General features: G+C 34.5%; 1 protein-coding gene across 3 annotated transcripts; it reads left to right on the top strand.

The window, feature by feature from the left end:
- The first annotated feature begins 1415 nt into the window (after window positions 1–1415).
- Window positions 1416–16701, top strand: LOC127859065 (uncharacterized). Of its 3 annotated transcripts, none has more exons than XM_052396472.1 (9): window positions 1416–1515; window positions 4160–4965; window positions 5553–5856; window positions 6324–6458; window positions 6766–6903; window positions 7615–7743; window positions 9753–9931; window positions 12087–12212; window positions 16533–16701. In XM_052396472.1, the coding sequence occupies exons 2-9, from the start codon at window positions 4171–4173 to the stop codon at window positions 16623–16625; spliced, it is 1899 nt and encodes a 632-aa protein (XP_052252432.1). In that variant the 5' UTR covers window positions 1416–1515; window positions 4160–4170; the 3' UTR covers window positions 16626–16701. The 3 variants fall into 3 exon arrangements, with proteins under 3 accessions (XP_052252432.1, XP_052252433.1, XP_052252434.1); XM_052396473.1 differs by lacking the exon at window positions 16533–16701 and adding an exon at window positions 13566–14988; XM_052396474.1 differs by lacking the exons at window positions 4160–4965; window positions 5553–5856 and having other exon boundaries at window positions 1451–1515.
- Window positions 16702–19477: the final 2776 nt, after the last annotated feature.

Consider the following 19477-nt stretch of genomic DNA (forward strand, 5'->3'; position numbering starts at 1 on the left):
TTTTGGTTATATTTTATATGCAGTCACTTGTTTATATTGATTTATGTTCATTTTATTTTATAAATTCTACCCAAACTTCACCGCTTGCTTCCATAATTGCACGGTTTTTGCCTTTTGTTGTTTTTATTTTATTCTAGGTTTTTACGCTATCTTAGACATAAAGATTGTGCTTCACACAGTTTTCCTTAACATGCTTTCAATACATTTCTTTACAACTAAAATAGCGATGCGCTTAGACATACCACACGAGATAAATCCGTGATATTTATCACGTGCAAAGGACGCAATATAGCTATCATATAAAAACTCATTTTAAGTACAGACCAATAGATATCATAGAATTCCATTGTTATCGCATATAATACATGTATTGACACAAGTAGTGGGTATAATTATCTACAAGCCGTCATTCTACCTATGTTACTTCAAAACGACATTTTAGTAGTAGTAGTAAAGAGCTAACTCAAACATGTAATATTTATCTTATTTAAACCTACGTAAACATTTGAAATGCAGGGTTTTTAATTGCTCCAGTTTTTATATCGACCAGAGCTTAAAGAGGCCTTTTCACGTTTTGGTAAATTGACAGAAAGGATAAGCTGAGTTTTGAATAAGGCGCAATGTCTTCTTAACAGCTATTTCCACTTCATGTTTCCTTTACAGACCGTCATATAGCCTTGACATACATATGCGTTATCATCCGTATGGTGATAGTTAGCGTACAAGATGGTACCAGCGTTCTTGGTAAGTTCTGTGTCAGTTTGCGACCCGCTGAGTTGGTCCCATTTAATCACACACATCGATGGCATCTATTGCAATGCAACAATTAACTACACAGTTTAAATAATTTAAGCGATTTTTATGACAACAAGCATGAGCGTTTGGTTATATTTTATAAAACTTTTTTCCCGAAATATATCACTGATGTCGGACACTGATTGAGAAAAACGCTCTAGGCCACAATGTCGCAAAAGTTATTGACGCGTGTATGACAATACACTGGGTCGAGTGTGTACACAGGTAATCTCGTTATCGATTTTTCCTGCTTGATGGCCCGATTTGCAGGCATTTCGCATTATCCGGACAACATTTAGAGGCAATTTGTTTTTTGATGTAGGCGGATAAAATAATCGCCATTTTATCTAGACAATTTTAAGAAATAATAGCCAGGTGGATAAAATAATCGCCATTGGCGATAATGTCTGGCAGCAGCGTGAGCACTGAATTAATTATATACATTTCAAATGACTGTGTATAATCGAACAGGTATTTCACTACAAGCATATGCCACGTTTGAGATATTATGAACATTAGTGCACTGTTCAATTTTTATTCAGTAGAAAGAAAGGAAAATTGTCGATTCGTCAATGTGTTAACAAGTCCCTTTAAACTGTAATGATAACAACCGATGATAGTATAGATCTGCCAGCTTTATAAATAGAAGAGTAACTGAATACGTAAGCTTGGAGCTTCCTTCTTATATTTGTTTTTAGAACGGTACACAAGTGGTTTCTGGTAAGTAAAAATTTGATTTATTTTTCTTTCAAAAGGTCGTTTACGAATTATATCCTGGTAATCTATCTTACTTTGTGATTGATTTCTAAATCAATACTCTAGTTTTGTTTTCGAAATAAATACATTTCTAATTCACACGACATATTTAAGATTTGCTCTGAAATTTAACCTATATAATTTTGTATTGGTCTGGTGTGAATGTTGAATTTTTTGTGGTACATGAAATACTTGTGGTTTTAAAATTCAACCCATCTGTTGAGTATCATATGTATATACATTTAAATCAAATTAGGTGTTTGAAATTAAACAACTGATTTGTTTAATAATTTATATTTCAAACAGAAATCGTTTCCGATAAATGATTATGATCAAAGTATGTCAATACGAACATGATTTTACATGTAATTTATACTTGGATGTATTCAATCAATTGAATGTTCGATCGAATATATCAGATAGTCGGGAATTCAGCCATATCAGCTTACTAATTTGAAGAAATTAAGCATGAATTGTAAGTGAAATATAAAACGAAAACTGGAGGCGATTAAACGATCATCTAAAAGAAACTCAATCATAAATAATATATTAAATAGCACATTGCATGTACTTCTTAAATCAACAATTAACAAATCAAATATATCACATGTTTAAAATCAATAGAATGATACTTATAAATAAATAATGTATTTAATCATGAGGATTTAACTTTTCTAAAATATGATTGTACGACATAACACATACATCTTTGTGTACCCAGTCCCTGCAACGGGATGATAAAATCCATCGTATGAAAATGTATTAATACTCCAACAACGCAACATAATATTGTATTACTCAATATAACACCCCAGGAAACCCGATACCTTGTGAGCAGTGTAATACCAATGGAGCAGTGCTCGTTTTTTTAGCATGAACTTACATAGGTTAAGTAAGTTGGAAAAAATAAAATTTTCAAAGTCCAATTTGAAACAAGTGTGTATTAACATTGATTACAAAGGTATTGGTGTACATGTAGAAAATATCCTGACACTTTTTCTTTAAAAAACACGAAATGTGGCTCCCTGAGGTAGAAGATCAGGCAAAATTAATTAATTATTATATATACAACCCCCATATACACTTAATAAAACATCACTCTATTTACCTAACCAGTTAATTTATGTGACAACGAAGTAAAGTCTTTGTTTACATTTTCCAAAATAGTATTGTTAAAAAGAAATAAAACACGAGAAGGTTGAAAAGGCACTATTGGTAATACATAAGGCATTTAAAAATACATTTGTATGCACATGTGCCCACATACACTTACTCTATGCCTCTACAAAGCAGATAAATTGCAACAAACTGGCTGGAAATTAGTTTTTTTTGCACCAAAAAGAATTATAAAGTCACTACTCACATAAGGTTTTATGGTCTTCTTCAGATGGTATCCATGTTTTTCCAACATTAAAACACAAATTTCTCCAGAAGAAATAGATTTCTGGAAAAAAACTGCTGAGAGGTTATGGCAGACATGTGTAAGTTTGTATAAATCCTTTAATTATTGTAGTGGCTTGCAAATTAAAGCAGTTTTTCTCCCCTAAATGTCTGAATATGGCCCTTTTTGATCGATCTTCTACTCCAGGGAGCCACAGTTCGCTCATTTTTTTTAGAAAATTTGTCAGGATTTTTGCTACATGTAGGCCAATAACGTTGTTATCAATGTTAATACATAGTTGTTTCAAATTGGACTTTGACAATTTTTATTTTTCCAATTACTTACGCTATGTTAGTTAATGCTAAAATAACAATCACTGCTCCAATGGTATTACACTGCTCACAAGGTATCGGGTTTGCTGGGGTGTATAAAATAAAACGAAAATGTAAACTCTTAAATATGTTCCATGTTTCGGACACCTAAAAAGACTAAATTTGTTTTTGTTTGAAATAAGCATTTCTCAAACCACACTCCATACACACACACCATCTATATAAGTACAAATAAACGAATTTAGGGTTGTTAAATTCAAAACACTGCCTTGGAGTAATATTCGTTTTGCAAAATAAAAACATTATAATGAATATATCGTTGAGTAATCGAATGTAACGTACTTCATCAAATTCACCTTGTGTAAGATCTCGAGCGACGAACAGGCATAAAACAGATGTACTCTGAGAAAAATATCCAACCGATATGTCTTGCAACGCAAATAATTTACATGTATATTACTACACCATTGTTACATGCATGTATAACCTTAAAATCTGTGTTATTAATTCATTGTTAATGACATATAATAAACACGTTTTGCAGTGCAATTTCTTAACATCATTGTTTTCAGTAATTGTACATACACAGCCGATATTCTATTTCACAAATGGACATCATTATTTTAAAACTCTAATTAAGACAAATACAACTAAAACATGTTACATATTTTGAATATACACTGTGTTTTTGCATGCTTGTGTGTATGAACAATACATTTGTCATTTTATAAACACAACGATCTTTTGTATTCTTTTGAAGAATTTATCATTCAAAATCTTATTGATCCCTACCATTGGAGTATACGACAAACAAACTTTTTACCCTCGTTCCACTACAGAGCAAAATAAAACAATACTGAGCAAGTTATAAAATAACGTTCACTTTTGTCTTCAGGAAAATTGCATATGTCAAATATGGAATGTACGTCTAACACAAAAAGTAATACCACAGAATTGGAACCTAAAGAACCAATAAAAACTGGCATAATAGATAAACAGCTGGATGCGGCAAAACCAAAAACTTTAGAAAACACAATCTTACATGACTCAACATCAAGTTACAAAACAGTTCCAGAAGGAGAAGCGCATGTGAAACCAAACAAACCGAAGGCCGCCATTAATCCCAAAGCAACCGTCGACTACTTACCAAACTTTATGCAAACATGCCTTGTAAAGAAAACTTCTCTATGTTTAACACCAATTGAACAATCGCTCACAGTGTTCGAAGAGGCACACGTATCGGATATTGCATCAACGTTGGGTGCGTCATCATATATAAGGCCTGTACAAGTAAAGGAACGCATACAAAACAATGAAACTATCTCCTGTCTACAAAACATACAATCTGTTGAGCCTTCCGAAGTAGACACAGTGGCGGCAGTATGTGAATTTGAAAAGGCCCTACCAATTAGCGTTAACAAAACGGAAGAGAAAACGTCATCAGCCGAAAATGAACAATCGGCTGCAATACCACACACATCATTGGGGCAACAAGTTGACTTGACACCTTCTTTAGCCCAACAAAGAAATGTTAAGACGTCACCGCAGGTTATGATACACAATCAACCGATGGGATCTGATATACCAAACGTTCAAATTCAGAATCCAACCATAGATACAATGCAACGTCAGAATGATATTTCAATTGATGCCGTACCATCTGAGCCACGTTCCCAAATAATTGATGTATCTCAGGCTGAGGTAAACCGCTTAATAAACTTATCATTAAAACATTGTTTCTGCAATAATGAACGAAAGGCATAGTACTTTAAAACCTTAAATCTTTTCTTAAAAATAGGTCTTCATTTGATTGCGTTGTAAAGTTTAAAAGACATCATTATTATCTTTATTTCATATCAGATTTAGTATCTTTTAATAGATTGAGTATGCAAAAACTGGCTTTGCAAATACAGGAAGAGTAATACAAACTCCACAATTTTACTACGTTGGATATGCTATTTATTCAAAGAACTCTATAATTAGTGTCTTGTCGACTACAAATCTGAGAAACACAAATATATAACGTTACATACAATTTATATATTAGAATTGCATACATATATGGTCTCTTATTAAGCAAAATGATACAAGATCACAGCGTCGTGGGCACACTAAGTATTAAAGTGTCAGGAAGCAGTTGGTAAGATGTCGTGTATGGAGACATAGTCGTTGTAGAGTGTGACCGCAGTTCGGCTGGTCGTTTCATCAATCAGCAGCTCATTTATAACTCTAAAATTAATTGACATGTACATAAGAGTGCATTAATTTCAACATATATAAATTTTCAGTTTGTGCAAAAAAGTTTTATGGATTACGTCCGACAGAGCGAAACTAACACCGATGATGTGACCATTTGCAAAGAAAATAGTTCTTCGGTGAATGAAAATAAATGTGTTTATCAAGCAAATGTTCAATGTGGAGACCAAAATTCTATGATTGTATTCGTACCCAAAGAAAAGAAGTGTGATGTTTATGCTAAACAGATAGGGAATGACAATAAAACAATAAACGTTACCGTAACGATACATTCAAGCACGGTAACGTTTTGTGGAGAAAATTTTAAATGCATTCCAATCAACGCAAATGGAGAAGGTACATTTCCACAAAACTAGCGTTAACATTATTGCAAGGTTTTACTTTACTAAGCGCAATTACTGTACCTTTATATAATCATATGATAATGACATGGGCTGCAATAAAAAAGAATATGATGATTTAAATTAAGCTTTATATAATACTGTAAATTCAGTATTGAAGATAGATTTAAATCTTTGTGTGACAAAGTGTCACTTGAATATGTTCTTTTAAGGACAATTATTTCAAACAAGTTTACAGTATGCGTATATTGTCCAAGATATAAATTATAAATCTCATGTAAACTTAGATTTAGAACGATGCATACAGTGTTAAAAATTCTTGTTCTAAGCACATGCGAACATATATATTATACTTATGTATTTTATATTTATAATATTTATTTAATTTAAGATATTTTAATATTAATACATATCATCGGTATAATTTGACGACACCAGAAAATGTAGTTTATATATTTCAAGTATGGGTTCGCATTAAAAGAATGAGTACAGTTTACGAGAGACAGACCAATGAAATAAAGGATGTTGACAACTCAATGCTTATTGAAAATATTGTTCAAGAGGACTTGCTCTCAGTGCGACTGCAGAGGAGTAAAGGTAAAATAATTTCAATAAACGCATGTCAGTTAATGATAAAGGCATATGGGCACGACTTCATACATAAATGAGCAAACTAAATGAACGTATATATAAACGGAATATGCATCGTTATTCATAAGCAATGCAAAGTAAAGACCAATATGTACTATGCGAAAAATATGTTATAGCTAAACAGTACATCGTTTATACATTACTTTAAGTATAACCTTTATGTAAAACCAATATGACAAGAAAGAAAAAACAATAGCAAACGGTTTGAAAGAAAAAAAAAATTAAATAATTATTAATATATTTTTTATTCCAGATAAAGAATTTTCTCTTGAAAATATATTACATCACAGAGCTATTGAAGAGTTTATGTCAAAGCCATATTGTACCTACCAGGTGACAGTTCATGACTTTGATTACGATAAACAACTGGGGCGAGTTAGTGTCGATACAAGTACATACTTTAACTTACCTTCTTAAGAACTTTAATTTGTGTTGTTGCAAAAACGTTACTTTAAGTTATATATAATTGATTTATGCTTATATCATTTTCCATTATTCACGAAATGTATTTCAATATTTCAATGTCACTTAAAGGGGCCGTCCAACGTTTTGGTAAATTGACAAAATTAAAAAAAAATGTTTTCAGATTTGCAAATTTTCTTTTTTGTTATATTTTTGAGGAAATAGTAATAAATGACCATTTACCATGCTCTTATATATCCATTATATGCATCTTTTGACGATTTTATAACCTGAAAATTATAAAGCGTCGTGCGACGCGAAACGATTTAATAATTTGGAAAGTTCTGTTGTTGTAGTTATATTTTGGGGAATTACGATGATTGCTTACATAGGTATAAAATACATCCGCCCGAAGCATGAGCATGGATGGTCGAGTGATCTTGGCGGGAGATATTTTACTCCAGGGGTCGGTGGTTCGAGCCCTGTTGAGGGTTACTTTTTTCCTTTTTTAAATTGTTTTTCCTCTTTATACTGGAGATTTTTAGGTCAAATATTTAAATTTTATCAATATAAAGCATTTAATTACATGCTTCAATACATGCCAAAATCTGTTGGACGGCCCCTTTAATGCTATCGATAACATTTAAAGCGGTGTATTCAATTTCCGATGGTTATGAAAGAATAACTTTTTGTTTAAAAGGAGAACAAGAGGAAGAAGTATTCAACGACGGGCCTCTGTACCGCAGCCTGTATAGCACTATTCAGGACGAGCATGTTCTTGCTTCTTCAGGTCCACCAAAGTTGCCACCTCGCCCACCACCCCCAACCGGTTTGTAGAGACGCGTGCGCAATAAAATGTTCTCGATTGTATGTACAGTTTGCAAGTTATTGTGCAAATTGTCACCAATACCAATGTTCTGTCCAATATAAAACCATATATGATTGGAAAGATAAGGCGTAAGTCTGTTGTTAAACACAAGACTTAAACAGCACATTTATTGCAAAGTATCATACTTATCAAAGAAATAACATCATCGGTATTCGCCGAAACGGGGGCTGTCAGTTTGAGCACACAAACAACTCAATAAATACGAGGATAGAAACCTCTTTAACAATTACATTCAAAGCAGTGCAAAGAAAGGAATGGTTGTCTTGTTGAATAAAAACAAAGTGCAAAAGAACTGGTGCCATAAATGCTCCACGAAAAATGTCGCAAATGTCAGGTTTCATTTACGTTTTTATGCCCCCCTTCGAAAAAGAGGGGGTATATTGTTTTGCACATGTCGGTCGGTCCGTCGGTCTGTCCGTCCACCAGATGGTTTCCCTATGATAACTCAAGAACGCTTAGGCCTAGGATCATGAAACTTCATAGGTACATTGATCATGACTGGCAGATGACCCCTATTGATTTTCAGGTCACTAGGTCAAAGGTCAAGGTCACAGTGACTCGAAATAGTAAAATGATTTCCGGATAATAACTAAATAATGCTTAGGCCGATCATGAAACTTCATAGGTACATTGATCATAACTGGCAGATGACCCCTATTGATTTTCATGTCACTAGGTCAAAGGTCAAGGTCACAGTGACCTGAAATAGTAAAATGGTTTCCGGATGATAACTCAAGAATGCTCACGCCAAGAAACATGAAACTTCATAAGTACATTGATCTTAACTGGCAAATGACCCCTGTTGATTTTCAGGTCACTAGGTCAAAGGTCAATGTCACAGTGACTCGAAACAGTAAAATGGTTTCTTGATGATAACTCAAGAATGCTTACGCCTAGGGGGATGAAACTTCATAGGTACATTGATCATGACTGGCAGATTACCCCTATTGATTATCAGGTCACTAGGTCAAAGGTCAAGGTCACAGTGACTCAAAATAGTAAAATGGTTTCCGGATAATAACTAAATAATGCTTAGGCCGATCATGAAACTTCATAGGTACATTGATCATGACTGGCAGATGACCCCTCGGATTTTTTCCCCTCAGCAGGTAAATTTCCCCCAGATTTCATTTCCCCCCGCCCAATTTTTTATTTTTATTTTAGATACATAAGTTAACCTGATCCAGTGTAGAAAATAGAACATATTGCATAATTAAATTATCTGTTGCCTTGAATTTGTTTTTAAAACAGTAAAATATGTTAAATTGATTATTTATGACTTTCCTTATTTTTCCCAAAATCCGGCGTTTGGCATGATTTTTTTTGCCCCCAAATCCGGCATTTCGTGCGATTTTTTCCCTTAAAAAAAGGCCAGGCCCTTCCCCCCAAATCAGATAAAACCCCCTGTGACTGGCAGATGACCCCTATTGATTTTCAGGTCACTAGGTCAAAGTGACTCGAAATAGTAAAATGGTTTCCGGATGATAACTCAAGTATGCTTACGCCAAGGATCATGAAACTTCTTAGGTACATTGATCATGACAGGCAGATGACCCCTATACATTTTCAGGTCACTAGGTCAAGGTCACAGTGACTCAAATCAGTTAAATGGTTTCCTGATGATAACTCAAGAATAATTAGGCCTAGAATCATGAAACTTCATAGGTACATTGATCATGACTGGCAGATGACCCCTATTGATTTTCAGGTCACTTGGTCAAGGTCACAGTGACAAAAAACGTATTCACACCATGGCTGCCACTACAACTGACAGCCCATATGGGAGGCATGCATGTTTTACAAACAGCCCTTGTTATTACTTTATTTTCTGTTTCTGAATTACTTAAATATCAGGTATTGAACGTTCAACTAAGGTTTTTTTAACATTATAATTGCTTATATTTACTCGTATTACACATTCAATCAGTATATCTGATTTTCACTTAAAGAGATGCCTTCTACATTGAGGAAAAATAGATTAGTTTATTCAAAGTCTGAATCGGACATGCCGGAAGAACGGATTCGTTCAGCGCCAGTTCAAACACCACCGCGCCCAAAACAATGGCCTAGATGTCACCATGGCAAAATGGAATTCGCCGAAATTGAGGGAAAGTTAAAATTCAAAAAGGTACTAATATTATGTAGTTTATCAAAATTAATTTCCAACGAGTCGTAGCATCAGAGAGTACAAGTTTATCCCAATACTATGTGTTATTTATTATTTAAAAGTAACGTGAACATTCCGGATGCCACCTTTGATTTTGCTTTGTTTTATTATAGTTATGCCAAAGATCAACTAAGGAAATGTTTTCCCTCCCAATAATAAAATGGTGTAATTTATGTTTTAAAAATTAAGTTAACATAAATAAATCAGAATGAAGCTAAAATATTTTCTTTTAACATATAATGAACACGATGTAAATCAAATATAATTATTAACATAATATAAAATAAAAAAGTAACGAGATTTCTTTGAGAAATACAATGCCCCCAGTAAGCAAAATATGAAGTTGCCTTGTAGTTTATCTGGGTTGCCACCCACCTGATGAAATAAAATTCCCTGACTTTTCACTGACTTGTCCCTGACCAGTAGACATGGTAGAATAAGTGGTGGTGGTGGTGGTGGTGGTGGAGGAGGAGGAGGAGGAGGAGTAGTAGTAGTAGTAGTAGTAGTAGTAGTAGTAGTAGTAGTAGTAGTAGAAGTAGTAGTAGTAGTAGTAGTAGTAGTAGTAGTAGAAGTAGAAGTCGTAGTATTAGTAGTAGTAATAGTAGTAGTAGTAGTAGTAGTAGTAGTAGTAGCAGTAGCAGTAGCAGCAGCAGTAGCAGCATTACAATACCAATACTTAAGAATGATCAAATGGGAAAAGGTAACCTAGCACTGGCAGTAAATATGGGGCTCATTTACAGGTCAGATTTGGAATCTCTGCTGTAAAATGAGATTTTGAATGAATTAAAGGGAGGCAAATCTGTAATAAAAAGAACATGCATACACCGTAGTTGTTTCCCTTGTTTGAACCATGCTAAATCCTTATAAATTAATAATGCCTATTTCCAGTAACTGTGACCTTCACCTGTGACCTTTGACCTAGTGACCTCAAAATCAATAGGGGTCATCTGCGAGTCATGATAAATGTACCTATGAAGTTTCATGATCCTAGGCCCAAGCGTTCTTGAGTTATCATCCGGAAACCACCTGGTGGACTGACAGACCGACCGACATGTGCAAAGCAATATACCCCCTCTTCTTCGAAGGGGGGCAAGGAGGAGGAGGAGTAGTAGTAGTAGTAGTAGTAGTAGTAGTAGTAGTAGTAGTAGTAGTAGTAGTAGAAGTAGTAGTAGTAGTAGTAGTAGAAGTAGTAGTAGTAGTAGTAGTAGTAGTAGTAGAAGTAGTAAAAGTAGTAGTAGTAGTAGTAGTAGTAGTAGTAGTAGTAGTAGTAGTAGTAGTAGTAGCAGCAGCAGTAGCAGCATTACAATACCAATACCTAAGAATGATCAAATGGGAAAAGGTAACCTAGTACTGGCAGTAAATATGGGGCTCATTTACAGGTCAGATTTGGAATCTCTGCTGTAAAATGAGATTTTGAATGAATTAAAGGAAGGCAAATCTGTAATAAAAAGAACATGCATAAACCGTAGTTGTTTCCCTTGTTTGAACCATGCTAAATCCTTATAAATTTATAATGCCAATTTCCAGTAACTGTGACCTTCACCTGTGACCTTTGACCTAGTGACCTCAAAATCAATAGGAGTCATCTACGAGTCATGATCAATGTACCTATTAAGTTTCATGATCCTAGGCCCAAGCGTTCTTGAGTTATCATCCGGAAACCACCTGGTGGACCGACAGACCGACCGACATGTGCAAAGCAATATACCCCTTCTTCTTCGAAGGGGGGCATAAATATCATCGAAACCGTATACGATTAGGCGAAAACAATAAAAAATACTTCGTGGACAACATGTATCACATATTTTAGATTGATGGTGCAATACAACCAATAACTTGCATCGTTACTTAATAATTATTTGCATAATTAAAATATAATAGCTAAATAAGTATTGTCGAATAGCGGCAGTGAAATTTGAAAGTCGTTCTCTTTGAGAAAAAGAAGAGAATATGGAGGACCTAGGAAATCAGTTGGATAACAAAATAAAGAGATACTAATATCCGTTGATAAATTTTATCCGTTAGTCAACACTTGTATATGCTTAAGTAATATTTTAGGCAGACAACATATGCAAAGCCTCATATTGTGTCTGAGTAAATATCTTAAATATTTAAGGAAGGAAGTTTCCTGCTTTACACATCTCAAAGGTTCGAGCAATCTTTGGCCTTCATCGATTCGAATAAAGCAGTGAAGACTCTGGATATTGTTCGTGACAGCAAAGGATATTACCTTAAACATAAGGTGTCGTATTCAGTTTTCAAGCATTTGTTTAATTGTTGTAAATGTATATGTCGTTAACTGCTCGGATATTAACATTTTTGACAGTGATTCTTATTTTATAAGATATTATTTTAGATACCAATAACACACAATGCAGATTGCATGTTCATAACCACCTTTTCATCAAAGGAGAGTTAACAGTTTTTATATTTTAAAATCCACTGTGTTACTGATTTCCAAGCTGGCTTGTTTGCATATTTATATTAACCAGCACTTAATTGTGACATTTTTAAGGTTCGTCTTAATTTAACTATACCAACAAACTATTCAGTGTTAATAACGACTAGAGCTCTGTCACAGCTGGGACGTATACCCCTACATGAACAGCTCATGAAAAGTACTTGAAATAGGGATCACCATGCTGAATGTGTAAAACGCACTAATTAAGTGACCCGGTCCCTAGTTGTTTTCCCGGCATGGCCCATGTTCTAAGATGGCCTAGGAATCATCTAGATAAAACATCTGACCAAGTTTCATGAAGAGCTATGATAAGTACTTGAAATAGAGAGTGAACACTATACTGAATGTGTAAAACGCATAAAGTGACCCCATGACCTAGTTTTTGGCCCGGCATGGCCCATGTTCGAACATGTTCGAACATGGCCTAGAGATCATCTATATAAAACTTCTAACCAAGTTTGGTAAAGATCAGATCAAAAATTCTCAAATTAGAGTGTGGACACCATGCTGAATGTTAAAAAACCCAGTGACCTAGTTTGTGGTCTGGCATGGCCCATGTTCAAACATGGCCTAGAGATCATCTAGATAAAACTTCAGACCAAGTTTGGTGAAGATTGGATGAAAACTAGTTAAATTATAGAGCAAACAACATGCTGAGTGTTTAAAACCCACTATGTGACCCCGTGACCTAGTTTTTGACCCGGCATGACCCATATTCAAACTTGACCTAGGTATCATCTAGATACAACTTCTGACCAAGTTTGGTGAAGATCGGATGAAGTATAGACTTGAAGTATAGAGCGGACACTTAAAACAGACCGACAGACAGACACGTTCACTCCTATATACCCTCCAAAACTTCGTTTGTGGGAGTATAATTAGAGAGTGGACACCATGTCCAATGTTTAAAACACACAAAGTGACCCTGCTGTGACCTAGTTTTTGACCCATCAAGGCCCATGTTCGAACTCGGCCTTAAAATCATATATATAAAACTAATGACCAAGTTTGGAGAAGATCGGATTTAAACTACTTGAATTAGAGAGCGGACACCATGCTGAATGTTAAACAAGAGGGCTTGAAAGGCCCAAAGTCGCTCACCCAAGATAAAAAGAAATGACCTGTTCTTTGCAGCCCAAGATATCAATAGAACAAATGTTCTAACCAAGTTTCATGAAGAATAAACAACAAATGGCCCCATGGCGGAAATGTTTTTCAACAGACTGGAACCATTTTTTAAACTCGTCCAAGATATTATTGGGACAAATCTTCTGAAAAAGTTTCATGAAGATCCAACAATAAATGTGGCCTCTACAGTGTTAACAAGGCAAATATTCATGACGCACAACGGAAGACAGACAATTGACAAAAGGTGATCACAAAAGTTCACCATGAGCAAACAATATTATGCTCATGAAGATTGTCACCATGTGTGAAGATCAGCAAGTGTCATTCAGATTGAACTAAAAATGTGACTAAAAGTATTCACAATGTTTTACTACAAACAACTGTGGTAGTGCGGTCTCGTTCGCTTACGCAAGTGAACCAGTCACGAGACGGTTACGAGTTATGTAACTGTGTGAGCACTTATGTAATACGGAAATATTTATCGAGTCTAATTAAAGATCGCTTATTTCTAACACACTTACTGGTTGTAATTCAATTATTTAAAGGCGTCCAGTCAGATACGCCTGAATACACTCAAAGAATTAATCTATAAGTGAAAACCAAAGCAGCTTTAATGGAAATAACTAACTTTAGTCAAAAGAATCTATGCATCGTTAAAAATGAACAAATACAGCAAATACCTTAAAGAATGTAAAAAGAAGTTCACAATCTGTCAAAAAACTGATATAAATATTAGTTACTGTTAGTCTTGAAGTTGCTTCAAAAATTTTGTTTATAAAATAATTCTAACTTAATCTAAAGATCACTTTTTATGGAGAGTGGAAAACTCGAATGACTCAGATGTAATAAATAAGAAGAATTAACAAAAGTTATTTCAATCAAAAGAGTCTTTCTAATTTAGAAAATGCCAAATAACAAGGTTGCCATGGAAACAGTTTCATAGCACAGTAGTCTGCTAAATACACCAAAACACAGTAGGTTAACTTGGCTTATCAGTAAAGATCTAAGATATGGCTTTCAGTGCATTAGTACATGTACAGTTATTTTATGACATAGGTTTATTAAATTGCATGCAAACTACTGTCTTTATGTACACCACATTTTATGAAAAAAGTCCCAGGTTTATACAAGGGAGTTAACTATTAGTTAACTATTAGGAAGTATGTACAGGTTATCTTTCTTTTACATAATGGCTTATCACAACTAGACTGTTCAAATGCTTTCACTATATACATATAGAGAAAACTGCCCCACCCCCTGGCGGCCATGTTTTCCACCGATCTGGACCATTTTCGAACTCAACCGTCATATCCAGAAAATACATGTTCTGACTAAATTTCATGAAGATTGGACCAAAAATGTGACTTCTAGAGTGTTCACATGTTTTCACTATATACATATAGAGTAAACTGCCCCGTCCCCTGGCGGCCATGTTTTTTCACCGATCTGGACCATTTTCGAACTCGTCCGAGATATCAATGAAACAAATATTTTGACCAAGTTTAATGATGATTGGGCAAAAATTGTGACTTCTAGAGTGTTCACAAGGTTTCTCTATAGCCATATAAGGAATACTGCCCCGCCCCCTGGCGGCCATATTTTTAAACGGACCGGAACCATTTTTAAACACAACCAACATATCATTTAGACAAACATTTTGACAAAGGTACATGAAGATTGGGCATCAAATGTGACTAATACAGTGTTCACAAGGTTTTTCTTTTTTTTGACATAGTGACCTAGTTTTTGACACAGCATGACCCAGTTTCGAACTCAGTCGAGGTAACAATGTGACAAATGTTTCTGACCAAGTTTCATGAAGATCAGACAATAAATGTGGCCCCTGGAGTGTTCACAAGGCAAATATTGATGCCGCACGACGGACAAAAGGCGATCACAAAAGCTCACCATGAGCATAGCTCAGGTCAGCTAAAGACGCACTAAGTGACCTCGTGACTAAGTTTTGGGCCCTGCATGGCCCATATTCAAACTGGGCTTAGAGATCATCTAGATAAAACTTCTGACCAAGTTTGGTGAAGATTGGATAAAAACTACTTGAATTAGAGAGCGGACAACATGCTGAATGGTTAAGACACACTCAGTTACCCTATGACCTAGTTTTTTGACCCGGTATCACCGATATTCAAACTTGATCTTGACACCATCTAGATACAACTTCTGACCAAGTTTGGAAAAGATCGGATGAAAACAACTTGAATAAGAGAGCGGACACTTAATACGGCCGACCGACAGACAGACCAACAGACAAGTTCACTCTTACATACACCACCCCCCCCCCCCCTTAACTTAATGTGTGGGGGTAAATTAAATGTCTGTGAACACGTTTATATACCAAAAAATTCAACAAATATGATATTATGCGCATTTTAAATAGTAAACATGTCATTTGCATCATACACTTTTATGTAATCAGTCATAAAGTTTGCCCATCCCCGTCATATTAATTCAAGTATGTGAAAACTTGTCAGCATTAATTGACAATGCTGTTGGAACCTGTATCCTGCAGGAAAATACCAGTATCTGCGACAAGTACCAAACTTTAACAGCAGAAACGGATTGCTTTGAGATTTTGTGGAGAATTCCACTTTGATGAACACTGTTATTATAGATACCAATATTAAACTGCAGATTGCATGTTCCTAACTACGTTTTCTTTAAAGGAGGGTTAACAGTTTTCATATTTTAAAATCCACTTTGTTACCGATTACCAAGCTGGCTTGTTTGCATATTTATATTTAACAGCATTAAATTGTGACACAGGTTTGTCTTACTTGCACAACACCGACGAAGTATTCAGTGTTAATTAAATTAATGTCTGTGAACAAGTTTATATTCACAAAGTCAACAAAGAAGGATATTTTACGCATTTCCAATTGTTAAAATGTCATTGGCATTATACACTAATTATGTAATAAGTCATAAAGTTTGACCATTCCAGTCAAATTATTTCAGGTATGTGAAAACTTGTCAGCATTGATTGACAATGCTGTTGGAACCTGTATCCTGCAGGACATACCAGTAGCTGCGACAAGTACCAGGCTTTGACAGCAGAAGCGAATTGCTTTCACATTTTGTGTAGAATACCACAGATGATGCACGTTGTTAAAATGTAGTAACTGTATGCAATAGTTTCTGATCTCATTATATAATGGGTACGTGTATTTCAGTGTACATTGACAAAGTTACACTATAACAAGGGCTGTTTGTAAAACATGCATGCCCCCCATATGGGCTCTCCGTTGTAGTGACAGCCATTGTGTGAATATGTTTTTTGTCACTGTGACCTTGACCTTTGACCTAGTGACCTGAAAATCAATAGGGGTCATCTGCCAGTCAGGATCAATGTACATATGAAGTTTCATGATCCTAGCCATAAGCGTTCTTGAGTTATCATCCAGAAACCATTTTAATATTTCCGGTCACCGTGACCCTGACCTTTGACCTAGAGATAACATAGGCCTGTCTTATAAAAAAATAATTAGACAAATTAAGTTTCTACTGATGTTTCAGCTCAAAACAAACACAAATTCATAATCAATCTGTAAATTAAATAAAAGTCATGTACAAGTTTTATAGGATAAAAAAATTATAGTTACTGAACTGTCAAGTCATTGAAGTTGATGCTTACTGATTATAATTTTTTGATAATATGTGCATATATGTGCATGTGTATAATAAAGCATACGTGCGACGGTGCACTATTTGGAATTTTGATCTGACCCCTGGGTCAAAAGTTATGAGTAAATAAATGGGTAAAAAAAAACTCATTTTATCAACAACAAGCGACGCACATAACAATAAATTTTGACCCAGAGGTCAGATCAAAATTCCAAATAGTGCACCGTCGCATATATTATTTTCGTACCCAATTTTTTTTTTCATACCCAATTTTTTTTTCATACCCACATTTTTTTTCGAACCCATATTTTTTTCGTACCCACATTTTTTTTCATACCCAATTTTGTTTCATACCCACATTTTTTTTGTACCCATATTTTTTTCATACTCATTTTTTGTTTCGTACCCCAAATTTTTTTTTCCCAATTTTTTTTTCGTACTCAATTTTTTTTTAACCCAATTGATTTTTCGTACCCAATTTTTTTTGGTCCAAAATTTTGTTTCGTACTCATTTTTTTTTCCTACCCATATTGTTTTTCGTACCCAAATTATATTGTACCCAAATTTTTTTTCAAACCAAATTGTTTTGGTACCCAATTGTTCTTTTTCGTACCCAATTTTTTTTCGTACCCAAATTTTTTTCGTATCAAATTTTTGTTCCGTTCCCAAATTTTGTTTTTGTGCTCAAATTTGTTTGGGTACCCAAATTTTTTTCTTACTCAATTTTTTTTTCATAATCAATTTGTTTTGGGGCATAATATTTTCGTTCCCAAAATTTTGTTTTAACATAACTTCTTTATATATTCACCAATTTACTTCAAATTAATACTGAACATCTCTAATGACAACACGGTCTATCTCGCCAATCCATGTCCACATACCCACCCCGGGGCCCCACCAACTTAGGCCTTGCCCACCCAAAATTGCTTTTTAATTTAACATCTAGGCGGCGTGGGGATACGCGTTGGCCTCTGACGCGCCACTTCTAGTAAATGTAAATGCAAAATAATGACACCCTATAGTGAAAAAGATGCATAAAAATGATCAGCATTATGTCTGCTTTATGGATGTTCATTATCTACTGCACTAAATATGTACAGGTAAGCCAGTGCATTTTACTGGAGTCAAGGTTGCCATGGAAACAGTTTCATAGCACAGTAGTCTGCGGAGATTTTTGATTTTTCCAATCCAATTGATCTTAGAAAATGTTCAATCGATACACCAAAACACAGTAGGTTAACTTTGCTTATCAGTAAAGATCAAAGATAAGGCTCGACAGTGCATTAGTACATGTACAGTTATTTTATGACATAGATATGAAGGTAGACGAGAATTCCATGTATTTTTACTTTAAGATTTGTTTTATTTTATGTAATTCATTATTTTTTATGTTATTTATTCGTGTCAGTGTATTAGCATGTCAACTTTTGAAAGATTCACTTAATTTGTAGAAGAAATCATGTGTAGGATCATGTCGATTCTATATTAAGAACTGAAAAAAACAATATATTTATAGTCACGTATAAGATCTGTTCGACTAAATCCAGGGACCCCGTTGGAAATAAGCTTTTTCATATTTACATGTCTAAGCTTTACGGGTTATCCTGTGTATACATCATGTCGTAATCTTATTTAGATCTGTGATAAATGGCACCATTCATGTAATGCATGTTTCTGAATATGATAATAATGCAATCTATACGTTATTTATTGCCTTGATTGCATTGAATTGTAAATTGCTTGACATTTATACACAAATAAAACAAACAAACAATTCCAGTTGTAAGCTACATGCATAGGTCATTGGGTTTATAACGTTCAATTTTATTTATATTTTCTCTCTGATAGGCGTTTCTTTTTTTTATTTAATTATTATTAATTTAATTTTTAGCAGTCACATAAACAACCAAGCAATGTAATATGGAACTTTTACACCCATTATTGCTGCTTCTTCCTGTATTTGCGCCATGATTATCTGAAATATTAACTTAATGACACTATATTTTTAAATCTTTTTCTATAAAGAAGGAATGTAGTTGATACTTGTTTGTAGTTTCATTTTATCGTTCGTCAAAAAGTTGTAACTCTGTTGCTCTGGTATCTTCAATACCATTGAGTAATTAAATTGTAATTAAATTGAATGCGTTTCAATTCCCTTTTTTATTGTTTGATTTGAGTTACAATGCTAGGACGTTAAATTTTATTTACACTTAAATGTATTATGAATATTGTTGGGCCAAGTGTGAGGTTGAGCGCTCTGTAACCGGTTTAAACCCCCA

The sequence above is a fragment of the Dreissena polymorpha genome, chromosome 14 (genome assembly GCF_020536995.1).
Source record: "Dreissena polymorpha isolate Duluth1 chromosome 14, UMN_Dpol_1.0, whole genome shotgun sequence".
Classification (NCBI taxonomy): Eukaryota; Metazoa; Mollusca; class Bivalvia; order Myida; family Dreissenidae; genus Dreissena; species Dreissena polymorpha.

What these genes read in the sequence shown, in the direction of transcription:
- LOC127859065 (XM_052396472.1), top strand. Translation starts at nt 4,171, where the DNA reads ATGTCAAATATGGAATGTACGTCTAACACAAAAAGTAATACCACAGAA. An exon ending in GCGAGTTAGTGTCGATACAA is followed by an intron (nt 6,904 to 7,614) that starts GTACATACTTTA and finishes TTTGTTTAAAAG; the next exon opens with GAGAACAAGAGGAAGAAGTA. An exon ending in GAAAGTTAAAATTCAAAAAG is followed by an intron (nt 9,932 to 12,086) that starts GTACTAATATTA and finishes TAAATATTTAAG; the next exon opens with GAAGGAAGTTTCCTGCTTTA.